Source organism: Bidens hawaiensis, unplaced genomic scaffold (genome assembly GCF_021521415.1).
Source record: "Bidens hawaiensis isolate Kalapana, Puna unplaced genomic scaffold, B.hawaiensis_p1.1 tig00044826_1, whole genome shotgun sequence".
Lineage (NCBI taxonomy): Eukaryota > Viridiplantae > Streptophyta > Magnoliopsida > Asterales > Asteraceae > Bidens > Bidens hawaiensis.
In genome coordinates this window covers 28,459-54,213 of record NW_027497972.1, presented here as the reverse complement: position 1 = coordinate 54,213, position 25,755 = coordinate 28,459, and the positions used below count along the sequence as shown (strand labels likewise).

Genomic DNA, 25,755 nt, shown 5'->3' with positions numbered 1-25,755 from the left:
AATAAGAATAATGTTTTGAAAAAAGAATTGGAAAACTTGAAAGCTGATTTTGAATCATTGAATTTCAAATTAAAAAGTTACTCAAATTCATCTTATTTATTAGAACACATCATTCCCGAGTTCCGAGGCAAAAAGGAAAGAGGCGTGGGATATAACAATGTCCCACCCCCGATCCTGAATCAATTTTCAAGCACACCAGGAGCTGTGCCGGATGATGAATCAAATGATTATATACCCGAGGACACAAACCAAATTTCTAAGTCTAAGGGTAAAGAAGTCATTGACCCGGCTCCTGAGTCCAAACAAAATGTTGATGCCACAGACTTAGGTTCCACAACTAAATCGGGCCCACCACCATCTAAGTCAAAGGCAACAACAACAAGAAGTTCTCAGAAGAAAAAGTTTAATCCTAAATCTGAGAAAGTCTATGTGGAACATAGTACCCAGTTTGTAAAGGAGGGTAACGTTAATGAAAAACATAATTTCCCAAAACACCCTCCTAGACAAACTCCACCCCAAAATGTCAAATCCAGGGGGTACTATGATAACAGACAAAACCAGAGTTATTTCTCTCCACCAAGTCAAAGGGGGAGAAACTACTGTTTTTCGTGTGGAGAGGTAGGGCATATAGCAAGATTTTGCTATAAGTACACGGATCCTAAGCAGTACATATCGACTCCGGATCCGAGGTATGTCAAGTCACCTCCTAGGAGGCGACCGACCATTGACATTCAAGGTCAAGAACGGTTTCACACACCGAGGTCGGTTTCTCCTCGGAAACCTCAGCCAACCTCACCACACCAATCCCCAAACCCCTCAGATCCAAGTGTTTCCACTTCGACAAGTGAAACTCAGTCTTCAACCAGCTATCTCAAACATGCTGAGAAGAAGACTGACTTTTGGAAACCTAAGAAAACTAACACTGTTGATAACAACGTCAAATCTGAAAACAGTGTTAATGAGGGTAAATGGATTGAATTGTTCATTCGTGATGAAGATGGAAAACCCAAGACCTTAAGGGCTTGGGTTTCCAATGATATTTAAACCTTTTGTTTTTGTGTGCAGGTTGCTCTATATGATCCAAGATTCAACATGTGGATCATAGACTCAGGAGCTTCCAGGCACATGACTGGAAACATGAATCTCCTTTCAAGTGTCAGACAAATAAAAGGAGGTGCAGTTTCCTTTGCAGGAAATCAAGGAGGTTATATCACGGCCCAAGGAATGGTGTCTAATGGGCGAATTTCGTTTGAGAAAGTAAATTTCATCAAAGAGTTGGAGAACAACCTGTTGTCGATAAGTCAAATCTGCGACAAAGGTTTCAAAGTTATGTTTGACGACCGAGATTGCCACATCTTGCCTAAGGATTTCAACTTTCCTGAAGACAAGGTTTTAATGTCAGCTGCACGCCAGAGTGATCTTTACATTCTGGATATGGCTAAGGCAGGGTCAACGTCTCCAACGGCGACATGTTTCGTGTCCAAGGCATCCGAACGTGATACTGTCTTATGGCATAGACGGATGGGACACATAAATGTCAGGAACATGAACAAGCTTGTGCACCGCAGACTAGTTGAGGGAGTTAATCTGAGAAGTTTTCGTCTCCCTGATTCATGTGTGAAGTGCAAAGCCGGAAAGCAGATAAAAAGGTCCCACAAGTCTAAGAGTTTCCACTCAATTGATATTCCGTTGGAACTCCTTCATATGGATCTTTTTGGCCCAATAAGCGTCAAAAGTATCTCTGGGCACTCATACTGTCTAGTGGTTACTGATGAATATTCTAGATTCTCTTGGGTGTTTTTCTTGAAAGTAAAATCAGAAACGTTTGGGTGTATACAACTGCTGGTTACAACTATTGAGTCTCAATACAATCTGAAGGTTCGAAGAATGCGGTCAGATAACGGTACAGAATTTAAAAATGCGAATGTTGAAAATTTCTGCAAAGAAAAAGGGATCGTTCAGGAGTTCAGTGCCCCATATGTTCCACAAATGAACGGGGTTGCTGAAAGGAAAAATCGTACGTTAATCGAGACAGCAAGAACAATGTTAGCCGACTCAGTGTTACCTGTTACGTTTTGGAGTGAGGCAATTGCCAACGCCTGTTTCACATTAAATCGGGTAGGCATCGTCAAGCGCCACGGCAAGACAAGTTTCGAGCTTCTTCAACGACGAAGGCCTAACTTAGAGCACCTGGAACCATTCGGGGCTCTTTGCACGTTACTTAAAAGGCAAGTCGATAATAAGTTCGAGGAGAAGATCATCAACGGCTATTTTCTGGGTTACAGCATACCTCTCAAAAGGGTCTTCAACAGAACAACAAAATTAGTTGAAGAATGGTACCATGTCGATGTTCAACGCTACACAGAACCAGCCAAGGGGACAGGAGAAGACTGGTTGTTTGATTATGACAAACTGTTCAAGTCATTCAATCTGTATGAGATTGCTATTCAAATGATGTATGAGGCGCAAAATGCACCTCCTGATGAATCTTTGCAATCTTCAACTCATCCTGGTCCGTCATCATCTTCCTCCACAGAGTCTAGCGATCAAGTTCAAGAATCTTCCGAATCTGAATCTGAAGATGAATCTCCAGCAGATGATGTACAATCGGCACCAACTCAGGTTACGTCACAACCTTCATCGTCAAATCAAGAAGTGCCGAATGCAGATCAGCCTCTAACGTCTACTTCAGAGGCACCACAATCCGCTCCAGTTCCTGAGCCGAACTTAACTAACTTGGAACAAAATGTTGTCGTTTCTGACAATCCGGTTGTTAGGACTGAACGTGATCATCCACAAGACAACATTATAGGGGACTTTCAACAGGGTGTCAAAACTCGGCGACAGCTGAATTTTGGTCTCTACACAGAAATGATGGAGTCAGGATCAGTTGCTCTTAATGCCCATGAATGCTTCTTAGCACAAGAAGAACCACACAGCACCACCGATGCGCTAAAAGATTCCAACTGGGTCTCAGCCATGCAAGAGGAATTATTGCAGTTTAAAAGACTTGGTGTGTGGAAGCTGGTGGATCTCCCCAAAGGACAGAAGAAAATTGGCACTAAGTGGGTACTAAAATGTAAACGTGACGATCGTGGAGTGATTGTTCGCAACAAAGCCCGCCTGGTGGTCCAAGGGTTTAGGCAAATCGAAGGCCTAGACTACAATGAGGTATATGCTCCGGTTGCTCGTTTGGAGGCAATCCGGATGTTCTTGGCGTATGCATCTTTCAAGAAATTCAAAGTATATCAAATGGACGTCAAGAGTGCCTTTTTGTACGGTCACATCGAAGAGACCGTATATGTGGCACAACCTCCAGGTTTTGAAGACCCATATCACAAGGACAAAGCCTATCTGCTCAACAAGGCTTTGTACGGTCTTCACCAAGCCCCGAGAGCTTGGTATAAAGAACTATCCAAACACCTTCTGAACAACGGGTTTAGAAGGGGAACCATTGACTGCACACTATTCTCAAAAGAAAAAGAAGGAGATCTAATTATGGTACAAGTGTACGTGGACGACATCATCTTCGGGTCCACGAATAAAACACTTTGTAAGGAGTTCGAACAAGTGATGAAAGAAAAATTTGAAATGAGCTCCATGGGTGAGATGAAGTTCTTCTTAGGACTTCAAGTTGATCAAAAAGATTCCGGTATCTTCATTCACCAGACAAAATACGTCAATGACATCTTGAAACGGTTTGAGATGTTGAGTTCTTCTTCACAGGGAACTCCTTTAGAGGTTAATCACGGGATTAATCCTGACGAGAAGGGTGAATTGATCAATCCAACTCACTATAGAGGGATCATCGGATCTCTAATGTACCTGACTGCTTCTCGGCCAGACATAATGTTTGCTACGTGTCTCTGTGCACGTTACCAGTCAAAGCCGAAGGTCTCCCATCTGATTGCAGTCAAAAGAATTTTGCGTTATCTGAAGGGTACTCCAGATTGGGGTCTTTGGTATCCTCATGATGATAACTTTGATCTACATGCGTACAGTGATTCGGACTATGGTGGTTGTAAACTCGATTACAAATCAACAACAGCAGGATGTCAGTTCTTTGGAAGTCGTTTAGTAACGTGGCAATGCAAAAAGCAGACGTCAGTCTCCACTTCAACAGCTGAGGCGGAATATATTGCGGCTGCCAGTTGCTGTTCTCAAGTTATTTGGATTCAGCAACAAATGCGTGACTACGGTATTGAATGTTCTACTACTCCCATATATATTGATAATTCTGCTGCAATTTCAATTACCAAAAATCCGGTCCATTTTAGCAAAACGAAGCACATCGAAATTCGATATCACTTCCTTCGTGATTGCTACGAAAAGAAGTTAATCGATGTGATAAAAATCCCCACTCAGGAACAACGCGCTGATCTCTTCACTAAAGCATTTGATAAACCACGGTTTTTATATTTACTAGAGATCAACGGCGTTAAACGTATATCAGATGATGTTCCTGAAGATATCATTTAAATTGTTTTCATTTTTTTCTTTTCTTAAAAATTTGAAAAAGTCCAAAAAGATTTTGTTTTTTATAAATTCTAGGGGGAGAAAGGTTTCAAGAAAAACCAAAAACAATATAAAATACAAAAACCCAAAAACATTAAAAAAAATTTCAAAATTTTGAGAAGTTGATCTTGTTACAAGAAAGGTGATAGTACACAGACGCTATCATACTGAGACATCAAAAAGATTTGTTATGTCTGTACAGCTTATTTTCATTTTTCAAATATTAAATTTTTATACATCACTATCGCTTAAAATTATGTCGATTACCTCAGTTTGATGGACACATTTTCGGATGTGTGTTGGTCCTTACTTCTACTAGTAGATTATGAGGATAGCCATTAACCAGATGACTGAAAGTGATCGGGGCGGGTTTTGATGGGTCTTTATTCTTTCGCTGAAAAATAGTCGGTTATACTTAGTTAGAAGGACACATACTCGTATGTGGTCGGTCCAGTTGATCCATTGGATCTTCAGGATAGCCGTTTACCTGAAGACTTTGACTTGATCGGGGCGAAATAATTTAAACGTTATATGTTTTAAAAGACATTCATATATATTCAGAAAATGAGAAATTGATCCAACCTTGGAAAATGATAGATACACTGATTCTGTGTGCTTAACTAGTGAAGTTATTAGGCTTAAAAGGCTTTAGAACGGTCATTGTGTGTCATAGTAGCTTTTTATGGTGCGTAAAAGTAGATGTGATACAAACTAAATCTACTCGATTTTACGTGGAAACTCCTTAAGAGTTTTGTATGTCTTCATATATATCTTTCCGAATGATAGGCAGAAAAGCGATTACCCAGTCATACACGAGCCCATAAGTGTTCTGATTCCCGTAAAGATAGTGTGTGAAGAAACTGCAGTGATCCAGATTCGGGACTTGCAATTGTTTACTACTCTGAAGTCTATGTTAAAAAAAAAAAAAAAAAAAAAAAAAAAAAAAAAAAAAAAAAAAAAAAAAAAAATTACATTATGAGTGATTGAAACATTCTAGAGTTAACAATGTCAAGACTTCTCAATCATGGAGTAAGAAAGAAAGAAAACGGGAAGCAGATGAAGACACTTACAACTTTAATCAGACACTATGGGTCAAGGTCAATTCGGGGTGACTTGGGGAAAGCCAAATACGCTTTGAGAATAGATAGGAGGCATCATAATCTCTGAGTTGATACCCACTTAAATTTTGAGACATAATTGAACCTAACTCGTATCACAGAAACGATGAAAACCATTTTAAGTTATTTACATGCTCACAACCTGTTTCTTTATGTCATAATACAGCTAAACACGGATCTGTGTGACAGTCACGTAATTAGTATGATTCCTGTTCGGATCTTTCTCACAAAAAGAATATTCATTATGTCTTGTTTAACTTCGTTTATTCGTAAAAAAAAAAAAAAAAAAAAAAAAAAAAAAAAAAAAAAAAAAAATCTCAGTAGACAGTCATATACGTCTGTATGATTTCTTATTATAGATCCTTCTCAACCAAAAATAATGTGTTTTAAAATTTTGTACAGTTGTTTATTTCAGTTTGAATATTATAAAAAAAAAAAAAAAAAAAAAAAAAAAAAAAAAAATTTAATTCTGAATTAATCTTTTTATTTTTATTTATTTTATTCTGCTTTAATGTTGATGAGAAATCATCGTGACAGGTAGTCTGATCCCTGTCCCACCCTGTAAATATTTTGATAAAAACCAAAAAAAGATTTTATTTCTATTTATTTTTTTTTCTTTCTCATTTTATCTATTTCTGTTTGTTTGAGAATCGATGAGAAATCATCGTGACAGGTAGTCTGATCCCTGTCTGTTCCTACTAAATGTTTATCCAGTGTGTAGGAATGAAAGAAAACTTCATGCAGGTTGCTAAATGTTCATCTGTGCAACAGGCTGTGCATGAAAGAAAGAATGAAGTGACAAGAAAACCCAAAGATGTTTGAGCCTGATATTTTTCCATTTGTTACTAATGTATTATGATCTATATGTTCTGTAGGAACGAAGCTCTCAGGATTGGAAAATGTCTACGAAAACTAACCAAGTGTCAAAAGTTTATGTTTTCGTGCAGGTTCAAAGGCATCACGATCGATGGACGGGAAATAAGAAATTTAAAAATTTATTTTTCAAATGTTTTCCCTCATTCGATCGAATAGGTTGCTATTCGAACGAATAACTCGATCGAATGAACAGATTCGATCGAATCAGTGGTTGAGGAATGTAAACAGTTGCGAAGAGACTCATTCGATCGAATAGAATCTCATTCGATCGAATGGTCCAAACGAACAAGTCCGTTCGATCGAATAAGTCCAAAAATAGTATAAATATTCAAACTCATTCGATCGATCAGTTTTATTCGAAATATTTTACGGATTTTTGCTCTCAAATTGATTTTCCTCAAACCCTCTTTTTGATCCGATCATATTATTCGATTTTTCACGTAGATCACGAAAATGTAAGTTTTACATATTTTTAACCGTGTTTTGATCGGGTTGTTGATCGTCTAAGTTTTCCGGGTTCGGTGTTCTTCGTTTCTGGGTTTCTGTTTGAATGAGTCGAACCAGTCCATTCGATCGAACGAGTTTCTTATTCGATCGAATGTGACTTATTCGACCACTAGTTCGATCGAATCAGAAGTCAACGATAAGATCTATCTCATTCGATTGTCTGTGATCGAACCAGATCTCATTCGATCGAATGAATAGCTCAACCGATCGAATGTGTTACTCGTTCGATCGAACTAGTCCAGAAAATTTGAAAAGTTTAAACGCATTCAGTCGTTTCAATATCTGTTCGTTCTAACACGTTTAAGTTTACAGATTCAATGGCTGAAGTTGCAGTAGTGGTTGCTCAGTACAAAACGTCCATCAAGCACAACATCGTGGCTTTTCTAGACGAAAAGTCGAGCCACGGGAAAGACTTTGCAACGGTGATAAAGTTTTTGAAGAGGTCAAGGATTTTTGGACCTATCTCGAGGGTCATTGAGCCGATAATGTCAATCCAACAGGAATTTTGGAGAAATGCCACGCACGACAAATCAGTCGTGCCGTCGGTTATTCGCTCCACCGTTAGAGGGCATGCAATTGTTATATCTGCCCAGGTCATTCGAGAAGTCTGTGGATTTGAAGATGATGAATCAGACCCGACCTCCCTACATCCTGCTGCAACAAGAGGATGTTTCGCACGTATGAAGTATGACGGCGACCTCAATGCCGGTCTGCTTCATAAGGCCAACTTGTGCCCCGAGTTCAAATATTTGGCACACGTTGTGATGCACTGCTTGGGCCCTCAACGAACCAGCTTTGACAAGCTGAGGGAAAGCATGCAGTTCACTGTAGCTGCTTTGGTGATGAACCGACCATACAACTTCTCTCAGATGACTTTCGGTCATATGGTCGAGAACATCACGTTGAAGCAAGGGAAAAGTGAGAAGTTTCTACAGTTCCCACGGTTCGTGCAAATGATTGTCGATACTCAAGCACCAGGGTTACTGAAAGAAAACGAAGGTGATGTGGTGAAACTGGACCACATGAAAAATGAGACTCTCAACCGTCTCAAATCTTACAAGGAACGTCCAACCAGGCCACCAATCAAAAGATGCTTCGGGCATTTGGTGAATCCGTCTTACAGGGCCCCTCCTAAAAGGAAATGGAGAAATGATACCAGTGACTCAGACGTCGAAAACTTACCTTTGCAGGAATCAAGCGACGACTCTGACACTGAGGAGGTGGCGGTCCCTGAAGATACAAGGACCGAAGCTGAAAAGGAGGCTGATTCGTTTCTAAATGAAGAAGAGTTGGAAACTGGTGAGGAAGTCAGAGCCGTGGAAAATCCGGCCGACATAGATGTAGGAGAAGAAAGGCCTGCAAAGAGGCAAAAGAAGAAGGTTACTCGGAAGTGTCGAAGCTTATTTCCCGATCAACCGCGTCCCTCAATGTTACCATCCGTCGGGACTTCTGCTGCTCCTCCTGCTCAACCAGCACAGCCACCAACACCGCAGTCAGCTCAACAACCTATTCCTCAAGCTCAACCTGAAATGGCCATACCTCAAAAGGTTGCATCCGAACTTGCTGATTTGCACAAGGCGATGATGAAGATGTTACTGTTCAAGGCAGAGCAAGAAGAACAGAATCGGCTCAGAGATGAGCAGATTGCTAAACTTCAAGCTGAGAACGAAATGCTCAGGCTTGAAAATAGTCAGTTAAATGCTACTGTCGCTGAACAGGGATCTTCGATCAATGAACAAGGTTCTTTGATCACCGAGCTGAAAGAGTCAAATCTACGCCTTGAAGCAAGAGTGACTGAGCTGAAGGGTGATGTTCTTCGTCTGGAAGGTCCAACCAATGTCGATGTGGACACAGACGAACTGGACTCTTCTGATGATGGAGGTGAAGGTAGTTAAGAGTATTTTGAGTGAATGTAGTAAGGACTTAAATGTTAAATCTTTTCAATTAATGATTTGTTTGTAAACCTAGTTTCATATGTAATGATATTGTATTTAATGTTTATGATATTACATATGTTTACTTAAATTTGTTGTTACTTTGTGTTTGTGTAATCAAACAGGTGATGCTGATCCGTTTAATGTCCAACCGCTGCAATCAAAAACAGCAGCGGAATATTTCACGTTTTTACTGGACAATCCAGATGAGCAGCAATTCTTCGCAAGTGGAGACTTGGAAGAAGGTGAAATTTCTCACAATTTCACAGAAGAAGAACTGGAACATATGTTTGAGCTATACAATGAAGAAACAGGCAAGTATCTGGCTTTGCCTTCAACAGAACAAACATCTTCTTCGGCTGCTACACCTGACTCAACATCATCCACGGCCGCTGATCCCTCTCAATTCGATGAAGTCGAAATGGAAGACTTGACGCAGGAAGAATATCCAGAGTACTACACGTCTCAACCTGAAGATCTTCCTAACTCGGCAAGCTTCTTTCAAAATGTAACAGAGGAGGAAATACAGAAGAAGGCTGACGAAAGGTCAAACACAATGAAACAGCCTTCTGATGCAGATCAAGCCGATTTCGTTGAGAAAACTGAAGAGTGCAAGAAAGCTTTCAACGCTATTCTTGAGAAGATAAGGTCCAGACGACAAGCAAAGCCGACCATTCCTCACACAATGTCCTATAAGATGAAGGGTCGTAGAACTTCAGGTGAAATAATTGCTTGGGCGTGTCTGAAGGATCTTAATTGCATTGCTGTCAAGAGAGAAAAAGGGGTTGAGTACTTTCAACGTATCACTGACTTGAAGACTCTTCCTACTTTTGATCTAAACCGTCTTAACTATCTTGATATGCTTTATGCAAGTTCATCTCCATTTGCAACGTATTATCAGAGTGTATTGCGAATGGAATACAGCTCAAAATGGAAGATGATCACTCCACAAAGGCCAAAGAGATATACAAGTAAAAGGGAGATCGATCCGATCACCAACAGGCCAAAGATTGTTTTGAAGTACATGCCACCACTCACGATGAAGAAGATTCCTCTAAGAAAGATGAAGCAGGACTTCTACAAAGCGTTCAGGCATTGGTACTATGACGGAAGACTGCATGAAGCAGTCATCGTGCTCAACGACAATGGAAATTGGAGCACAATTCGTATCTTTGATCCTATGTGGCTCACAAACTTGTCACGGGAGGACGTCTACACGCTGTACAAGACAGAGATTCTCTACGCCCCCGAAGACATGGAGCAAGCTTTAACGTATAGAAATGTCATTAGGATCTGCTTTGCCTATGACATACATGCAGGATCAAATTGGAAAGAGCAACAGAAGAAGTATGCACAAGAGACTGAAGCTTAATTGTCATGTTTATTTTGTTTCTTGTTGTAATGAAAGGTTTAATCTTCTGGTTGTAATTGTTTTTGAGTTGAATGTAATTTGTTTTGGAACATTGTGATAGATTGTGCTTAAATGTTTATCTAAAGTTTCAATTGACAGCTTCTCAGGATATGCGGAACCTATGGTAAGTCTGACTGACTGGACCATTTGATCCTGAGAGAACTTCATGATGAAAGGAGTTCGTGGATGCAACATGCGCACCATTAGCTTTGAGAAAAGAGAGAGTGAGATAACTCCAAGGGGGAGTTACGATCGAGCAAGAGAACTCGATTGATTGTAAGTAAATAGAACTGGCTCCAAGGGGGAGTTTGTTAGGACATGAAATGTCATGTGTATGTCCCCAGTTCTATCAGGATGGTTCGATATGAAGATAACGATCGTGAAACTAAGTTAACGGACTGAAAATGTCAAAAGAAACTGATTCGATCGAATCAGTGACTGATTCGATCGAACCAGGTCTCGTTCGATCGAATGAGAGACTCATTCGATCGAACCAGTTTTCGATATATAAACGAAACTTAGGAAATTTCACAAGAGAGCACACATTCTACACACAGTCACGAACCACCACTCTGCTGAAATACTCTCTGCCCGTTCTTCACGTGTCGGTCCTTTCCTCCGTCCCTAGGTGTCAAACCGTCTTAGGAATCGTTACCGCGCGTTGTTGATCACCACCGAATCGCCGTGTTAGAGGATTCCGCACTCTAACACGTTGCCCCGTGAATCGTTGGGAAACCGTGTCCCGCACCGGTCAGGACATGAAATGTCATGTGTATGTCCCCAGTTCTATCAGGATGGTTCGATATGAAGATAACGATCGTGAAACTAAGTTAACGGACTGAAAATGTCAAAAGAAACTGATTCGATCGAATCAGTGACTGATTCGATCGAACCAGGTCTCGTTCGATCGAATGAGAGACTCATTCGATCGAACCAGTTTTCGATATATAAACGAAACTTAGGAAATTTCACAAGAGAGCACACATTCTACACACAGTCACGAACCACCACTCTGCTGAAATACTCTCTGCCCGTTCTTCACGTGTCGGTCCTTTCCTCCGTCCCTAGGTGTCAAACCGTCTTAGGAATCGTTACCGCGCGTTGTTGATCACCACCGAATCGCCGTGTTAGAGGATTCCGCACTCTAACACGTTGCCCCGTGAATCGTTGGGAAACCGTGTCCCGCACCGGTCCGACAGTTAATAGAATCAGAGTTTATTCGTGTATTCGAGTCAGAGAGTTTTGTATTCAGTGGTCATTGTATCACGTGTTTACGGTTGGAATACAACGTGTGTTTGGTTATCGTATCGTGTGTTAGCTCGTATTGTTTTCTATACTCGTAACGTCTTACGTAGGGATTCCGCACCTACGTAGTACGCGATATCTCGTGTAGATCCGGCTGGGAACCTACAATTGGTATCAGAGCTTTTGCTCGATTGTGTGGTTCGGGATTATCACGCGGGTGTAGAAATCGTTCCGTTCGACTATTCGCGGGACAAGTTTTCTGAGATTTTGTGCTATACTCACCTCCTACAATCATAAACAACCCATAACACCTTCACAAACCTCGAAAACCCAGAAATCTAATCTGCAGAAAGTTCGTGTTCATCAGGCGAAGTTGCCGTCACTGTTAGTAGGGTTTCGGCGAAGATATAAGGTTAAGCGAAGTTATCCACAACTTCGCCTACCTCTTCAAGTTCGCTTACCTCAAGCGAAGTTACCCACAACTTCGCCTACCTCCCAAGTTCGCTCAACTTAAGCGAAGTTATTCTCAAGTTCGCCAATCCGGCGAATTTAAGAAAGTGAGCGAAGTTACAAATTCACACGAAGTTAAGTCTTAAGCGACGTTATTCACAACTTCTCCTACAGAGCTGTTTGAAAATAAAATTTTTGATTTTCGAATTTCTTTGAGTTTTGAGAAAGATGTCTTCGATAAACATTACTGAACTCGTAAAGATGGAAGTAGAAGCGGGTTCGGCTACAAAGGCACCTAAGATGCTTAAGAAAACTGATTATGTAGCGTGGAAAGATCGTTTTGAACAATATGTCAAGTATCAAGATGCCAAGATGTGGGTGTGCATACAAGATGGTTACATTCCACCTACTACTGAGTATGAGGGTCGTGATCAGATCAAGAAATACAAAGAGATGGAAGAAGAGGAGAAGAAAATGTATGAGGCAGAAAGCAAAGCTCATGCAGCAATTACAATGGCTCTTCCACAAGAGATACTCCACATCTTCCGAAAGTATAAAACTGCTAGAGAGCTTTGGGAAGCACTTGAGAACCGGTTTGAGGGCAATGTGGGAATTCGTGCCTCGAAAATTAAACTTCTAAAAACCCAATTCTCGGTCTTCAAGTATCTGAAGAATGAATCACTTGATGATATCATCACTAGATATTATCATCTGATGACTGAACTCAACAACTACACAATTGTTTACAAAGAAGATGAGATTGTTGAAAAGCTTTTTGATGCTCTCCCACCGAAATGGGAGATGTATACTGTGTTGATGAGAGAAGACAAAGATTTTGCTGACTATGACCTGGAGACAGCGGTTAACAAGCTAAGAACGTTTGAACTGAACATGGTACGAAAGGAGACATCTACCGATCAGGTTCAAGATCCGGGTATGTATGGTGCAAAGGTTAACTCTGGATCAAGTTCGAAAACTGAATCATCTGCTTATTACTCTAAGGGAGAGTCAGGCGCTAACTCAACACACGAAGGACATGTATCTCTCAACATGAACGGTGATGTGTGCTTTGTAGCTGGAGGATCAAATGCTTCTCAACCTCAAGCGACTAAGAGTAGTTTTCCCCCAGGTGTTTCAAACAACAACTACTCGAAGATGCCCATGAGTGTTAAATCTGCTGAACAGCAGTTTGCTCTCTATGCATCTTTTATTGCTTCGTATGAGAACTACATTCAGGGTAAGATTGTTGATCCTGCAATTTTGGATGAAGATTATGATCAGATCGATGCTGATGATCTGGAGGAGATGGATCTGCAGTGGCAGATGGCTATGATTGTCAGAAGGGTGAAGAGGTTCATGAAGAAGACTGGCAGGAAGTTTGTCGGAGAGAGGCCAGGGTTTGATAAGTCGAAGGTACGCTGTTACAACTGTCAGCAGAATGGCCACTTTGCAAAAGAATGCAAAAATGAACGTGTAGAACGCAGTCAAAACAGATCTACACAGCAAAGTGGTAGTGGTAATGACTATAGAGCCATGATTTCCAGACAGAATGAGGAGTACAACTGGAATCTGCATGTTAAAGAAGTATTTGAACAGGCCAATTTGGCAAAAATCGAAACTGCAGATAGTGAGAAGGGAACTGGCGAAAATGAAGCTTACATGGCAGATGTAGCAGACCAGGTCTCCGAGGTAAGTACCGAACTCCCTTGTACTAAGTGTGAACATCTGTCTGAACAACTGACAACTATAACTGATCAGTTTGTTAGTTTGGATGCGAAATTTAAAACTTTAAAAGAAGATCATCATTTCACTAAAGCTAGAGAAAATAGTTACAAAGTAAAAATTAAAGCTAGTGAGAAAGATATTAAAAGTCTTAAAGCAAAGCTTGCTGAAATAATTCAAGTGATTGATCTTAGCTATGAGGTTCTAGAAGAGAAAACCAAACTAATAGCTGAAAGGGAAAAAACAGATAGCTGATCACCAGGTAAAAGTAGTGGAACTTAACAGGAAACTGGAGCAATTCAGAAATTCCTCCGCTATACTTGATCACCTCGTTAGTGATCAAGGTTCCCCAAAAATGGGAGGAATTGGTTATCATGAAGTTCCACCACCTTTCAATCATAATTACACTTATGACCCTAGTAATCAGAAATCTGTTGATGTTGACTATGGTCAGACAGTTCCAGTTCAAGTTACTACTAAAGAACCAGAAGTTAGTAAGCCTGTTGCAAGTGTTAAGATTTCTGCTCCGAGTCCTGTCTCATCTAACTCAGACAAGTCCTCTGAGTCGTGTGAGACAAAACAAGAGGAAGTGTTACCGAAAAGTGGAGAGAAAAATAAAACACCTGAAAAGAAGTCTCCACTAAACCCGTATGTCCCACCATATGTGAGACAAACGGGCAGTAATACAGCCTCAACATCTAAGACAACTATTGATAAGAAAGTTGAACACAGGAGTTGTTTTAGATGTAATCAAATAGGACACCTTGTTGCTGATTGCCCTCTGAAGCAGAAATTCAGAGGTGTGAGGACTTCAAAATCTGAGAAAAGAACTAACGGTAATCAATATAATGGTAAAAATGAAAACCCATCAAATTTCAGAAAATGGACTAATTCAGGTTTTCAAAAAAATAGATCTCAGTTTTACACTGCTAACAACCAAACCTTAAGTAATAACTCTTTTAATTCACAAAGGTTTGGATGGCCTCATAGTCAATCCACAAGAAGGTATCCTGTTAGGACTCACAGAAATTATTATGATACTAACTTTGGACAGCCAAGGTACGGAATGTATCAACCCAAGACCAATCGGTCTTGGGTCCCCAGATTTTAATCATCTGCTTTAATCGTGCAGGAACAGTTGAACAGGGCTGCCAACAATCAATGGGTTGTGGATAGCGGCTGTTCCCGGCACATGACGGGTAACAAGAATTTGTTACACGACTTGAAACCTGTTCAAGGAGGAAGAGTGAGTTTCGCAGGAGAGAGCGGTGGAAGGATTACAGGAATAGGGACGGTGTCGAATGGAAAGATGACTTTGGAGAAAGTAAACTTTGTTGAAGAACTGAAGCACAATCTGCTGAGTGTTTCGCATATTTGTGACAAAGACTACACCGTACATTTTACAAAGAATGAAGCGATTGTGTTGTATCCTGGTTTTAAGATACCAGAGGATTGGATTGTTATGAAGGCTCCAAGAGTGAAGAATACGTATATCATGGATATGAGATCGACTGAGATGGCCACAGAAGAATCGTGTCTTCTGTCAAAAGCAACTGAATCAGAGTCCGAGTTGTGGCATAGGAGAATGGGGCACATTCATCTTCGGAAAATGAACTACCTTGTCAAAAATGGGCTTGTGCTGGGTGTTCCCTTGAAGAATTTCAACTTTGAAGACAAATGTTTATCATGCAAAAAGGGAAAGCAACACAAGAAATCCCATCACACCAAGAAGGTCAATTCAATTGTCAGTACCCTAGAATTACTTCACATGGATCTCTTCGGTCCCGTGAATGTAAGAAGTCTAGGAGGAACATCGTATTGCTTGGTGATCACTGATGATTTTTCTCGATATTCCTGGGTATATTTCCTGAAGTCAAAGGATGAAACAGTGCAGATGGTAAAGAATTTGATTACCAAGGTTGAGAATATCATGGGGAAACGGGTTAAATTCATCAGGAGTGACAATGGAACTGAGTTCAAGAACTATGAGATGGAGAACTTCTGCTTACAGAAGGGGATAGAACATCAATACAGCGCACCGTATACACCGCAACAAAATGGAGTGGCTGAGAGGAAGAACAGAACCTTAATTGAAGGAGCCAGAACTATGCTGGCTGATTCGAAACTTCCAGTGGTGTTCTGGGCTGAAGCTGTTGCTACAGCCTGTTATATCCTTAATAGAGTGTTAACTGTCAAAAGATTAAATAAAACCTGTTATGAACTTATGCATGGGAGAAAGCCAAACTTGAGTGGTCTTGAACCATTCGGGTCCCCATGTTCGATATTAAAGACCAATTCTAAATTTGGTGAAGTAGCCGACGAAGGAATCTTAGTCGGATACGTTGTTGGGACTCCCAACAGACGGGTCTTTAATACATCGAACAGCAAGGTTGAGGTGGTGTGTAACACTGATATCACAAGTTACAAATCACTAAAACCAAGCTCGGGACCCGCTGGGGTTTTCGACTATGATAGACTTTTTAAATCTTTTAACATACCTTATCTGGATTTTGCAGAAGTTGAGGAAAGAATTGCTACGAAGATGATATGCGATGAGGAAGACACTTTGGTGCAACGACCACAGTATGATGGATGTCAGCCTTCCTCGTCAAATGCTGTCAATACCCCTGCTGCCTCTACTGAAGAAGAATTCATCAATCCGTTTCACTCTCAACATCAATCACCCATTAATGAGCTATCTTCAAACTTGGAAGATAATCTGAATGTCAGTTCGGATCCGACTACGAGAATTCACAAAGATCATCCTTTAGAGAATGTGATAGGTGATCTGTCCGCCGGTGTACAAACAAGACAAAGCTTGAATGAGCACACCTGTGTTTACACAAGCATTAAAGAATCAGAGTTTATTCGTGTATTCGAGTCAGAGAGTTTTGTATTCAGTGGTCATTGTATCACGTGTTTACGGTTGGAATACAACGTGTGTTTGGTTATCGTATCGTGTGTTAGCTCGTATTGTTTTCTATACTCGTAACGTCTTACGTAGGGATTCCGCACCTACGTAGTACGCGATATCTCGTGTAGATCCGGCTGGGAACCTACAGAACAGGATCATAGAAGAACAAGGTTGCTCGTAAGGATTTGTCGAGCAAAGTTTGATAAGTCCAAGAAGATTGAAGTCTACTCGGTGAATATTTTACTTAGTAAAATATTCTCTAAGTAAAGTCTACCCGGAAACTGATTCCGAGTACATCTCTATGTTTACCAAGTCTGAAGGAAGGCCGAGTACACTGCGTACTCGGAGACTGAAGTTTAATGAAAAGCCTACCCGGAAGACTTGTTTTACACTTAGTATAATTTTTGAATATGTAAATTGAATATGTACTATCGGATAGGGTTTCTAGAAGGAATGACAGCTGTCCTAGGTTGGCAGGCCTATAAATAGAATAATTAGGGCACGCCGCCATGGGACGGAGAGCGTGTCACGAGAGACAGAGAGGATAAGACCGACACATTAATTAAGAGAATATTTTGTATGTGACGGCTGTCCTAGGATTCCTCCTAAACCCTAATCGACTATCCTTTTGTATGATTAACGTTATATAAATGGAAATCTTTTGAGTGAATCCTTCGTGTGTCTTCGTATTTCTGAATATTCACTGCAACCGTATGTTTGTTATTGATTCCGCCTTTAACAAACGGTCATCTTTCTAAACATAGTAACCCGTCATTAACTCGCTTGTCAACACGATTAATTTTGTGTGAGTTATGACATGATTGATTAAGATCCGATCCGAAACGACCTGACAATCATAAAACTTATCCAAAAATTAGGTCAAATTAAGTGCCCTGTCATACTAATTCCAAACCAACTCATAATTAACAATCAATTGTCTACTAATCATGTTGTAAATCACGAGTAATCAATTGAACTATCAAGTTTATACATGAAACAAGCAGATTATCAATCAATTTATTGATTAAGGTAAAAAAATAGAAAACAAAATATTCGAATAGAAATACCTGCAATTGACATGTTAAACGACTGAACTAATCGATCATTAGGGTCTTGAACCATCGAGTTGTCATGATTTGCTATGTTAATTTCTATAGAAAGATGGTTTGTGTCAATATCATTGCACATGGAGGCGGAGGCCGATGAGTCGTCTAACAGGGAAGCGATGCTGGGTTTTTTTTATTAGAGGCAATTTACAAATCTAACCCTATAGTTAGGAGTTCTTTAGTTCTCTCCCTAAATAAGAGTTCTCTCTTGATCCTTTCCCTATATATATATATATATATTAAATTACCAAAAATATTTAGTTATATTTGTCAGTCTTATCCAAAAGGTTTTTTTTATCATCACTTTTTAGTTATTACAAATCTTGTCGTTTACATCCAAGTCGCTAACCCTATTAAAGTTAGCATTAAGTATGGGGTAATTTGGACATTCTATCTATTTAAAAAAAATTTAGTCTTTTATTATTATTATTATTAGGAAGTTTGGTGCCACTAAGTGTCGATTGGGTCACTTGGCGGCACCGTATTGGTCATTATCAATTTTTTAAAATTTTGGTATCCTAACGAACATAATGGACCGAATTCGCGTAGACTTACATCCTTAACGACTGTAACCTACAATGTTCGGGTTTTACCAACGTCCAAGTTTACCGAGCGACACCACCCACTAATCCACCTCAATTTCATATTTAACCATTTTTAGCTTCAGTACCGTAACGAAAGTATCCTAAATCAACCGAATTCGTGTCGAGTTACCGCTCAAGGCCCTGGACTGACAACACTTGGGTTTTACCACTGCCCGGGTTTACCAGACCAAATAAACATCGAATATTTTATTTTCTTTTATATGTTAATTTGACAAAATTACTTTATGGAGTTTAACGCTTAGGTTTTACCAACGGTGCCTATACCTTAACGAGCATAACCAAAAATGTATGAATTTAGGTCGATTTACCGTCGTAACACTCGAAGTATTACAACACCCGGGTTTCAACGTTGAGGTTTTACCAGCTGTCCCGGTACAACGCGCCGGATAAACACTCATTCCTAAATAAAATACAAAGAAACTCCCACACCTCCTCCCAAACCATAGCCTTCCTCTCCTCACCTCCACTTCACTTTATCTTCAAATAAGGTTGACTTAATGCTTCATGTGTTCTTTACTCATTAATTCATTATACAAACATTGAATGCTTGGTTTTCATTAAAACATATTTAATTTTCCTAAAATAAGCTGTGTTGTGTAATTTTGGATGCAATGGTTATCTCAATTCTATCTATATCTATATATATGTGTGTAACTTATAACAAGGCCGGTATCTCAACATCCTTCTATTCTAAAGCCATGAAACTCTTTACAATATCATGTTTTCTTATTTATCTTATGTTACATTTTTCTACTTTAGTTAACAGTTTTGATTCTTCTTCAAAAATCAGAACTCGACCGTCGAGCAAATGGCTTGAACAAAGAGTTTTCATTACCAATTTAGATCTTGATGCCGTAACATATGAGTGTAGCATCCCCAATATCGAAGGACCACGTTTTCTAATTCGTCAGGGAGACACGATCACATGGAAATTTCATGACACTTTGTTCGATATCAAGATGTATGAGTGTCAGTTCGAATGGTTTTATATGACAGGCAATAACTTTGATTCGAAGAAGATGCAATTGACTGTTTTCGACGATGATCTATATTCGATGACTCGACAAAATTTGTTTAGTATAAACAGATGTTATTGGTTGATTACTCAGAGTGGTGCTTATTTTTCTGCTTACAATGAAAAATTCATGTATCACGAGGATATATACTGGAGATATATGAGTCCATGGAATTAGTGTTGATTACTTAATCATATTTAAACTTTTGTTTACTAGACTTGATATTTTGTGACAAATTTTATACTTTTGTTGTTCAACAAATTTTTAGTATTTGACAAGAACAAGTCATCTATAGTTCACAATTATGTATTTATTATCATTAACCGTTATACGATTATATCATCGTTGAAAAACTAATTGCCGCAAGACATAATATAGTTTTTCAAAAGTTAAAAATAAGGCGGTCATAAATTTTTATTATGTTTAAATTAGTAGTTTTTATGTTATTCTATATTATATTATGTTATGTTACATAACAAAGAGTAGACTGTTACACTAAGAGATATCTAGAGACTAGGGATGTAAACATTTTTAAGTCCGAGCTCGTCTAGATCCAATCTTTAGAATTTGACAAGAATAAGTCATCTATAGTTCACAATTATGTATTTATTACCATTAGCCGTTATACGATTATATCATCGTTAAAAAACTAATGACCGCAAGACATAATATAGTTTTTGAAAAGTTAAAAATAAGGCGGTCATAAATTTTTATAATATGTTTAAATTAGTAGTTTTTATGTTATTACATATTATATCGTATTATATTATATAACATAGAGTAGACTATTACACTAAAGGATATCTAGAGACTAGCGATGTAAATACGTTATAAGTCCGAGCTCATCTAGATCCAAACTTTAGTTCTCGTCCTTTTGAAGTTTATTTCTAAAGGTCGAGCTAGAGTACGTCGTTTAATTTTTCAAACAGAGGTTGAATTGTTTAGATTTATTTAATTATTTTAGTTACATACATATAAATAAAATAAAACATACTAATTATTTGTTTTTTTATAGTAAAATTAGGCAACTTATATATATACAGTGTGATTAATATATATTATATTTGATAAAATTAATTATTTTTGTACAAATAATATGCTTATTCAGGTTCGCGAGCCTAGTAAAAATAAACGAACATAAGTTTAGGCTTAAGCTAGATTTGACTTATGCTTTTAGCCGTCGATTCCTTGTTAAAGTCATAAACAACCCGACTCATTCACACGCTTAACTATATTATATCATCTTACATTATATAAATATTACTTTACATCAAATCTTATTACATAGCATCACAGCATACGATCATATATATCTTTTATTGAATCATATCATATTAATTATACCATATGATTCTTCAATGTTTTTAAATAAATAATTACATTTATTCCAGGTTTTATAAATTTGAATTTATTGCAACGAGAAATTATTATAGTTTTATATTTGTACTGTAGTATTTTTCTTTTCTTTTTATCTATAATTTGTTATTATTTTTTTTAATTCTAATTCTGTAGCTATATTTGTAATTATATTAACTTCTTTACATAGCCTAATAGATTTTGTTATTTCTATTTTTTAACGGCAAAGTTTTTACTTCCACTTAACACCACCAATAATAATATGCACATTTGCGTGGGTTTAAACCTGAAATCTCCCCTTTAAAAGGCATGTGTCTCTACTAAGTGGACTACCCGACATAATTTCGTACTTAGAGCATGATGTGCATGCTATATTTTTAATAACGCTACTGGATGAGATATCTATATTCATTAAAGAAAAAATATATACTATCAAACTATACTTATTTACGATATTGCCACCGCATCATTTATTAATAATCATCAGATATAACTTAGATCTAATGTTTGTATCAAGAAACACGAACAACGCACACGTTGTTCTAACTCGTTCTCAAATTCGAGGTTATCCTCGTTCGAACCCCCCTCTATATATAATATAGATAAAGGACCCGACACATTAATTCCTTACCGTACGCGAGCACATAGCACGTTGATTTCAGAAACCCTTAATTACACAATACACTCATCTGCCCCCGTCGCTATCCCTTAATCCATCTCCACCACCACCGATCCACACTCGCCAACAACAACACACCTCCTTCAACAGCACCTGAGTCGACAACGAGGGTCCTGCAACTCGCCAGAAAATCACGAACGCCGCCCCCTTGTTTCACAGGTTTTTGTTTAGCTTTTGATAAGAATTGAAATTAAAATTGAAGCCAATTGATCGGTTAATCTTTGTAATCAATTCAATTAATCATCAATTTGAACCTTCAATCGATCAATTTTGAGTTTTGAATGATGAGTTTTAACCTTGAATGTATCGAGATTTAAGCATGAACGTTTAAGGTTTTTTTTGCCTGAACGTTTTATATTTTAAACATGAATGTTTAAAGGTTTAACCTTGAACGTTTTAGGGTTGGGAATTTGGCTTGAACGTTTTAGTGTTTTTAACCTTGAACGTATTTCATTGGGGTGTGCGTGGTGCGGTTCGGTGCGGTCTTTGACTAAAACCGAACCAAAAACCAATCTTTCGGTTTTATGATTTTTTAAAACCGTTTGGTTTTGATTTTTTCGGTTCGGTTTTAGGTTTTTGGGTTTCAGTTTAGTTTTGGATTCGGTTTTTTCGGTTTTGCTAATCAAGTCAACTTTTTGGGCAAAAATAAAGTTGACCCAAAATATTGAAATTGGGCATGATATTTTTTTTCTTTAAACTAATAATTAATAGAATATTGAATATTTGGACCTAAAATATTAAAAACTAATAAAAGATACATTTTAAATCAAAATTCAAATTAAAACTAAAAATACCAGTATTATTAGTTATTAACCATATGTAGAAACAAAATATATTTTTTATTAACCATATGTTAAAACTAAACAAATAGTAAGCGGTAGATTTTATTTTAATGGTTACGGTTAAAATATTATGGTTATTTTGATTTTTTTTGTTTTTCGGTGCGGTTCGGTTTTTTCGGTTCTTAACAATATACAAAACCGAACCACAACAAATATTTCGGTTTTTGCTAAAGTTCAAAACCGAACCGCCGTTTTCTAATTCGGTTTGGTTTTTTGGTTCGATTTATTTGGGTTTTCGGTTTCGATTCGGTTTTTCGATTTTATGCACACCCCTAGGCCATTTCGCGTACGTAATGTACGTTAAGCGATTATTGTACGATAACTCCCACATATAATATATACACCATCCTTTACATTATTCCTTAATAACAAACATCAAAGACACTCAATACTCTGCATATACACACTTCAGAATCCCTCACACTTCACACACCAACTCTTTTCGGTTCACAACACGAAACCACTCAATGAACACGAATGTTTACCAAATCCTTCGACCCCATTTTCCGACTCGCATCACTGCACCCAAGCCACAGGCAAGAAAGTCTTGCAACGATCGCTTGACTAACAAACTGCGCCCTGCAAATCACGCTAAGTTCCGCCAAAATATTTCCGTTTCGAGTCAAACCCGAGTCAAAACTCTCTTTGTAACCCTCGTAATCCGACTCTGCGACTAACACAATGGACGAATCATCAAACGGTTCAAAATCCGCTTGCTTTTTATTAACTCTGTTGTCATAGTTGTAATAGTCTTGAACGGCTCGCCACTGGGATGACGCTAACTGAACCCTTGGTCGAATTGATTTAACGTACTCGTAAGCAGCATCAGGTGTCATCTGTTTGTGTTTCACCTGTTTATATAACAAGAATTATTAGAGGGACCAAAACGGTTGGTTAACGAGCCAAAACGTGCAATGATACGTACCAAATAACAGAGAACGATAGTTGTACTGCGGCCTCGTCCAGCCTTGCAATGAACATAAGTAGCTTTACCCGCGGATGCGTTTTCTTCATAAATAAAAATCAACAGAACAAACATCATAATAGGCTCAAAAAGAGGTGATAAACGGGCCAAGGAGTTTGTGAGCTACTCGAGATTGGCTCGCTAAAAACTCGAATTGAGTCGAGCCTAAAAATAAGTCTGTTTAATAAACGAGCCTAAAAACAAGCTTATTAGATAAACGAGTCTGAGCCCGAGTTTCACTTATCGAGCTCGAGTCGGCTTGTGAGCCTAATAATTTCTTATCTTTTTTAATATACTAAACAAATCTATTTAAATAATGTTGATTATTATTTATAAAACTATGATAAAAAAAATAAACAGTTTATACTACATAATAACAAAATTTACAATTATACATACAAATAAAAATAATTACAAATACATATAAATAAATTAATATTAATAAATAATAAGCAAGTGCGCCTTAAGTTTGAAAACCTTCTTCACAAGCCGAGCTCGAGCTTTAGATTTAGAGCTCGAAACGATTGATCTCGAGCTCGAACAGTCGAACTTAGGCAAGCTCAAGCTCGGCTTGTTTACAGCCCTAGAAATTTCAACCCGTTACATGAAACAGGTTCTCTTGGTTTATATCTTGTTAATAGACAAAATTAGAAATATGTGGTTACGAGACCAAACAGTTGAACATGTTTAAAAAATGGTGTATAACAAAAATCAAGTGTTTTAAAATTTTAATATACTACTTAACCGGACCTGCCATTATACGCTCAATGAGTCTAAATGGAGTTTCGTTAAATAAAAATGTACTTACCATGTATGAAGTTTACAGCTTAGCAGATATCATCATAAGATGGAGCAAATAAATAATCTCTTGTTGGAATCACCAAATGATCAATTCCATGAGCCTAATAATTAAAAAAGATAAAAAAAAATCAACAAGATAAGAATACAGCCTGTATAAAGTAAGAATTATAGCAAATATTTAACTTGAAATGCTTCTTACATGATACAATGAGGTTGGAACCAAAGTTTCATATGATTCATTGAGTGTAACAACACCGTAAACACCAAGTTCTTTCAAGCGGAAAACATCGGTTGGAAACGGTACAGCACCTAACAACACAAACTGATAACAAGCCCATAGTTAGCATGATACTTATTACCAATTATTTACCAAAAAAAATGGATTTTGTAATCCAAACTAAGAGTCTATGACACATTGGCCGATAATAATCCATACTATCAGTTTGACTACTGACAATTCTTTCACTTTTGTTGACAAGAGCAATCCTTTTAGCATAATAATCATTGATTTACATTTGATTCTGACTCGATTTCGCTCACAATGACAATTATTAACTAAATGAAAAACATAAAAGTAAAAATCTAGTGAAATCAAATATAAATCAATTGCCCTTAGCAACAACAGGAAAATCAGAACTTAGACCGAGCGTAGTGCAATGTTTTGGTCCAGGCGTTTTGGTTAAAGTTGTGGTGGTGAACGTTGTGAAGGTTTATCCAATCAACGTTTTTTATTTATATTAAAGAATTAAAAAAACAATAATTGTGTAATAATTGCTGTAGAGTTTGTTTTGACTACGCTACTTTTTTTCAAAACTCTACAAAGCTGACTGGACGCCACGTGACGTAAAACACGCCCAGGGTGGAGACTTTTGACTACGCATGAGGGCTGTTCTATAACCTCGAGGCTCGAAGCTCGCTCGAAAAAGCTCAAATAAAACTAACTAAAGAAACTTGATTTGAAACATCCTGAGCTGAGTTGGCTCATTTTAGCCAAAATCGACCTAGGCTCGGCTCGTTGGCTCGATCTTAATCTCGTTTTAACTTCAAAATCAAGCTAGAGCCTTAGTTGAGTTGCCCGGTTTAATTTTGAGCCCAAGCTCGAAACCACCCTGGCTCGACTCGTGAACAGTATGGATATTATGCGGCATGATCTTAGGAATGCCAACACAACCAAATTGTCAGTATGGATTATTATCGGCCAATCCAAGTTTCCTTGATTAAATTATTATTTGGTTTTATTAACATTATCAATGTGCCCAAATACACAAACCAATTAAATGTTTTAAGTATAATAATAATAATAATAATAATAATAATACCTGATCAATTGTATCCCACCAGTGGAATTGAGTCTGAAACTTATTCCTAACAAGATTATAAAACAGAGTCGGGTAAAACAGAGCACGAGCACCTGCTCCCACTAAAACCCGTTTTGTATTCAAACCCACATCCAATTCTTCATCATATTCCTCAATATACATCTTTCTTGATCAAAATCCTTGAAGGCGTTAGAAACAAAGCTTTGATTTTGATTGCTTTCTTGCAAACGAATTAATGAATGAATGAAACCCTAATGTTTTTGGATTTGTCTGTTTTTTTCTTGTAATATTGTAATTGGCTTGGGGTTTTGTATTATTATTATTATTATTATTATTAATAAAAGTTAGTTGGTAAAAGTATTTTCAATGAATAGA

General features: G+C 38.1%; 1 protein-coding gene and 1 pseudogene across 1 annotated transcript; both read right to left on the bottom strand.

Moving 5' to 3' along the window:
• Positions 1 to 22,628: 22,628 nt before the first annotated feature.
• Positions 22,629 to 25,553, bottom strand: LOC143595231 (phosphatidylglycerophosphate phosphatase PTPMT1-like). The gene is made up of 5 exons (XM_077074311.1): positions 25,381 to 25,553; positions 24,261 to 24,383; positions 24,069 to 24,162; positions 23,222 to 23,304; positions 22,629 to 23,147 (listed from the first exon to the last, which is right to left on the bottom strand). The coding sequence occupies exons 1-3, from the start codon at positions 25,540 to 25,542 to the stop codon at positions 24,088 to 24,090; spliced, it is 360 nt and encodes a 119-aa protein (XP_076930426.1). The 5' UTR covers positions 25,543 to 25,553; the 3' UTR covers positions 22,629 to 23,147; positions 23,222 to 23,304; positions 24,069 to 24,087.
• Positions 22,761 to 23,132, bottom strand: LOC143595232 (phosphatidylglycerophosphate phosphatase PTPMT1 pseudogene; annotated as a pseudogene).
• Positions 25,554 to 25,755: the final 202 nt, after the last annotated feature.

Coding starts and splice junctions, on each gene's coding strand:
- LOC143595231 (XM_077074311.1), bottom strand. CDS start 25,542: ATGTATATTGAGGAATATGATGAAGAATTGGATGTGGGTTTGAATACA. Junction 24,384..25,380: donor GGTGGGATACAATTGATCAG/GTATTATTATTA, acceptor GCTTGTTATCAG/TTTGTGTTGTTAGGTGCTGT. Junction 24,163..24,260: donor TTCCAACCTCATTGTATCAT/GTAAGAAGCATT, acceptor TTTAATTATTAG/GCTCATGGAATTGATCATTT.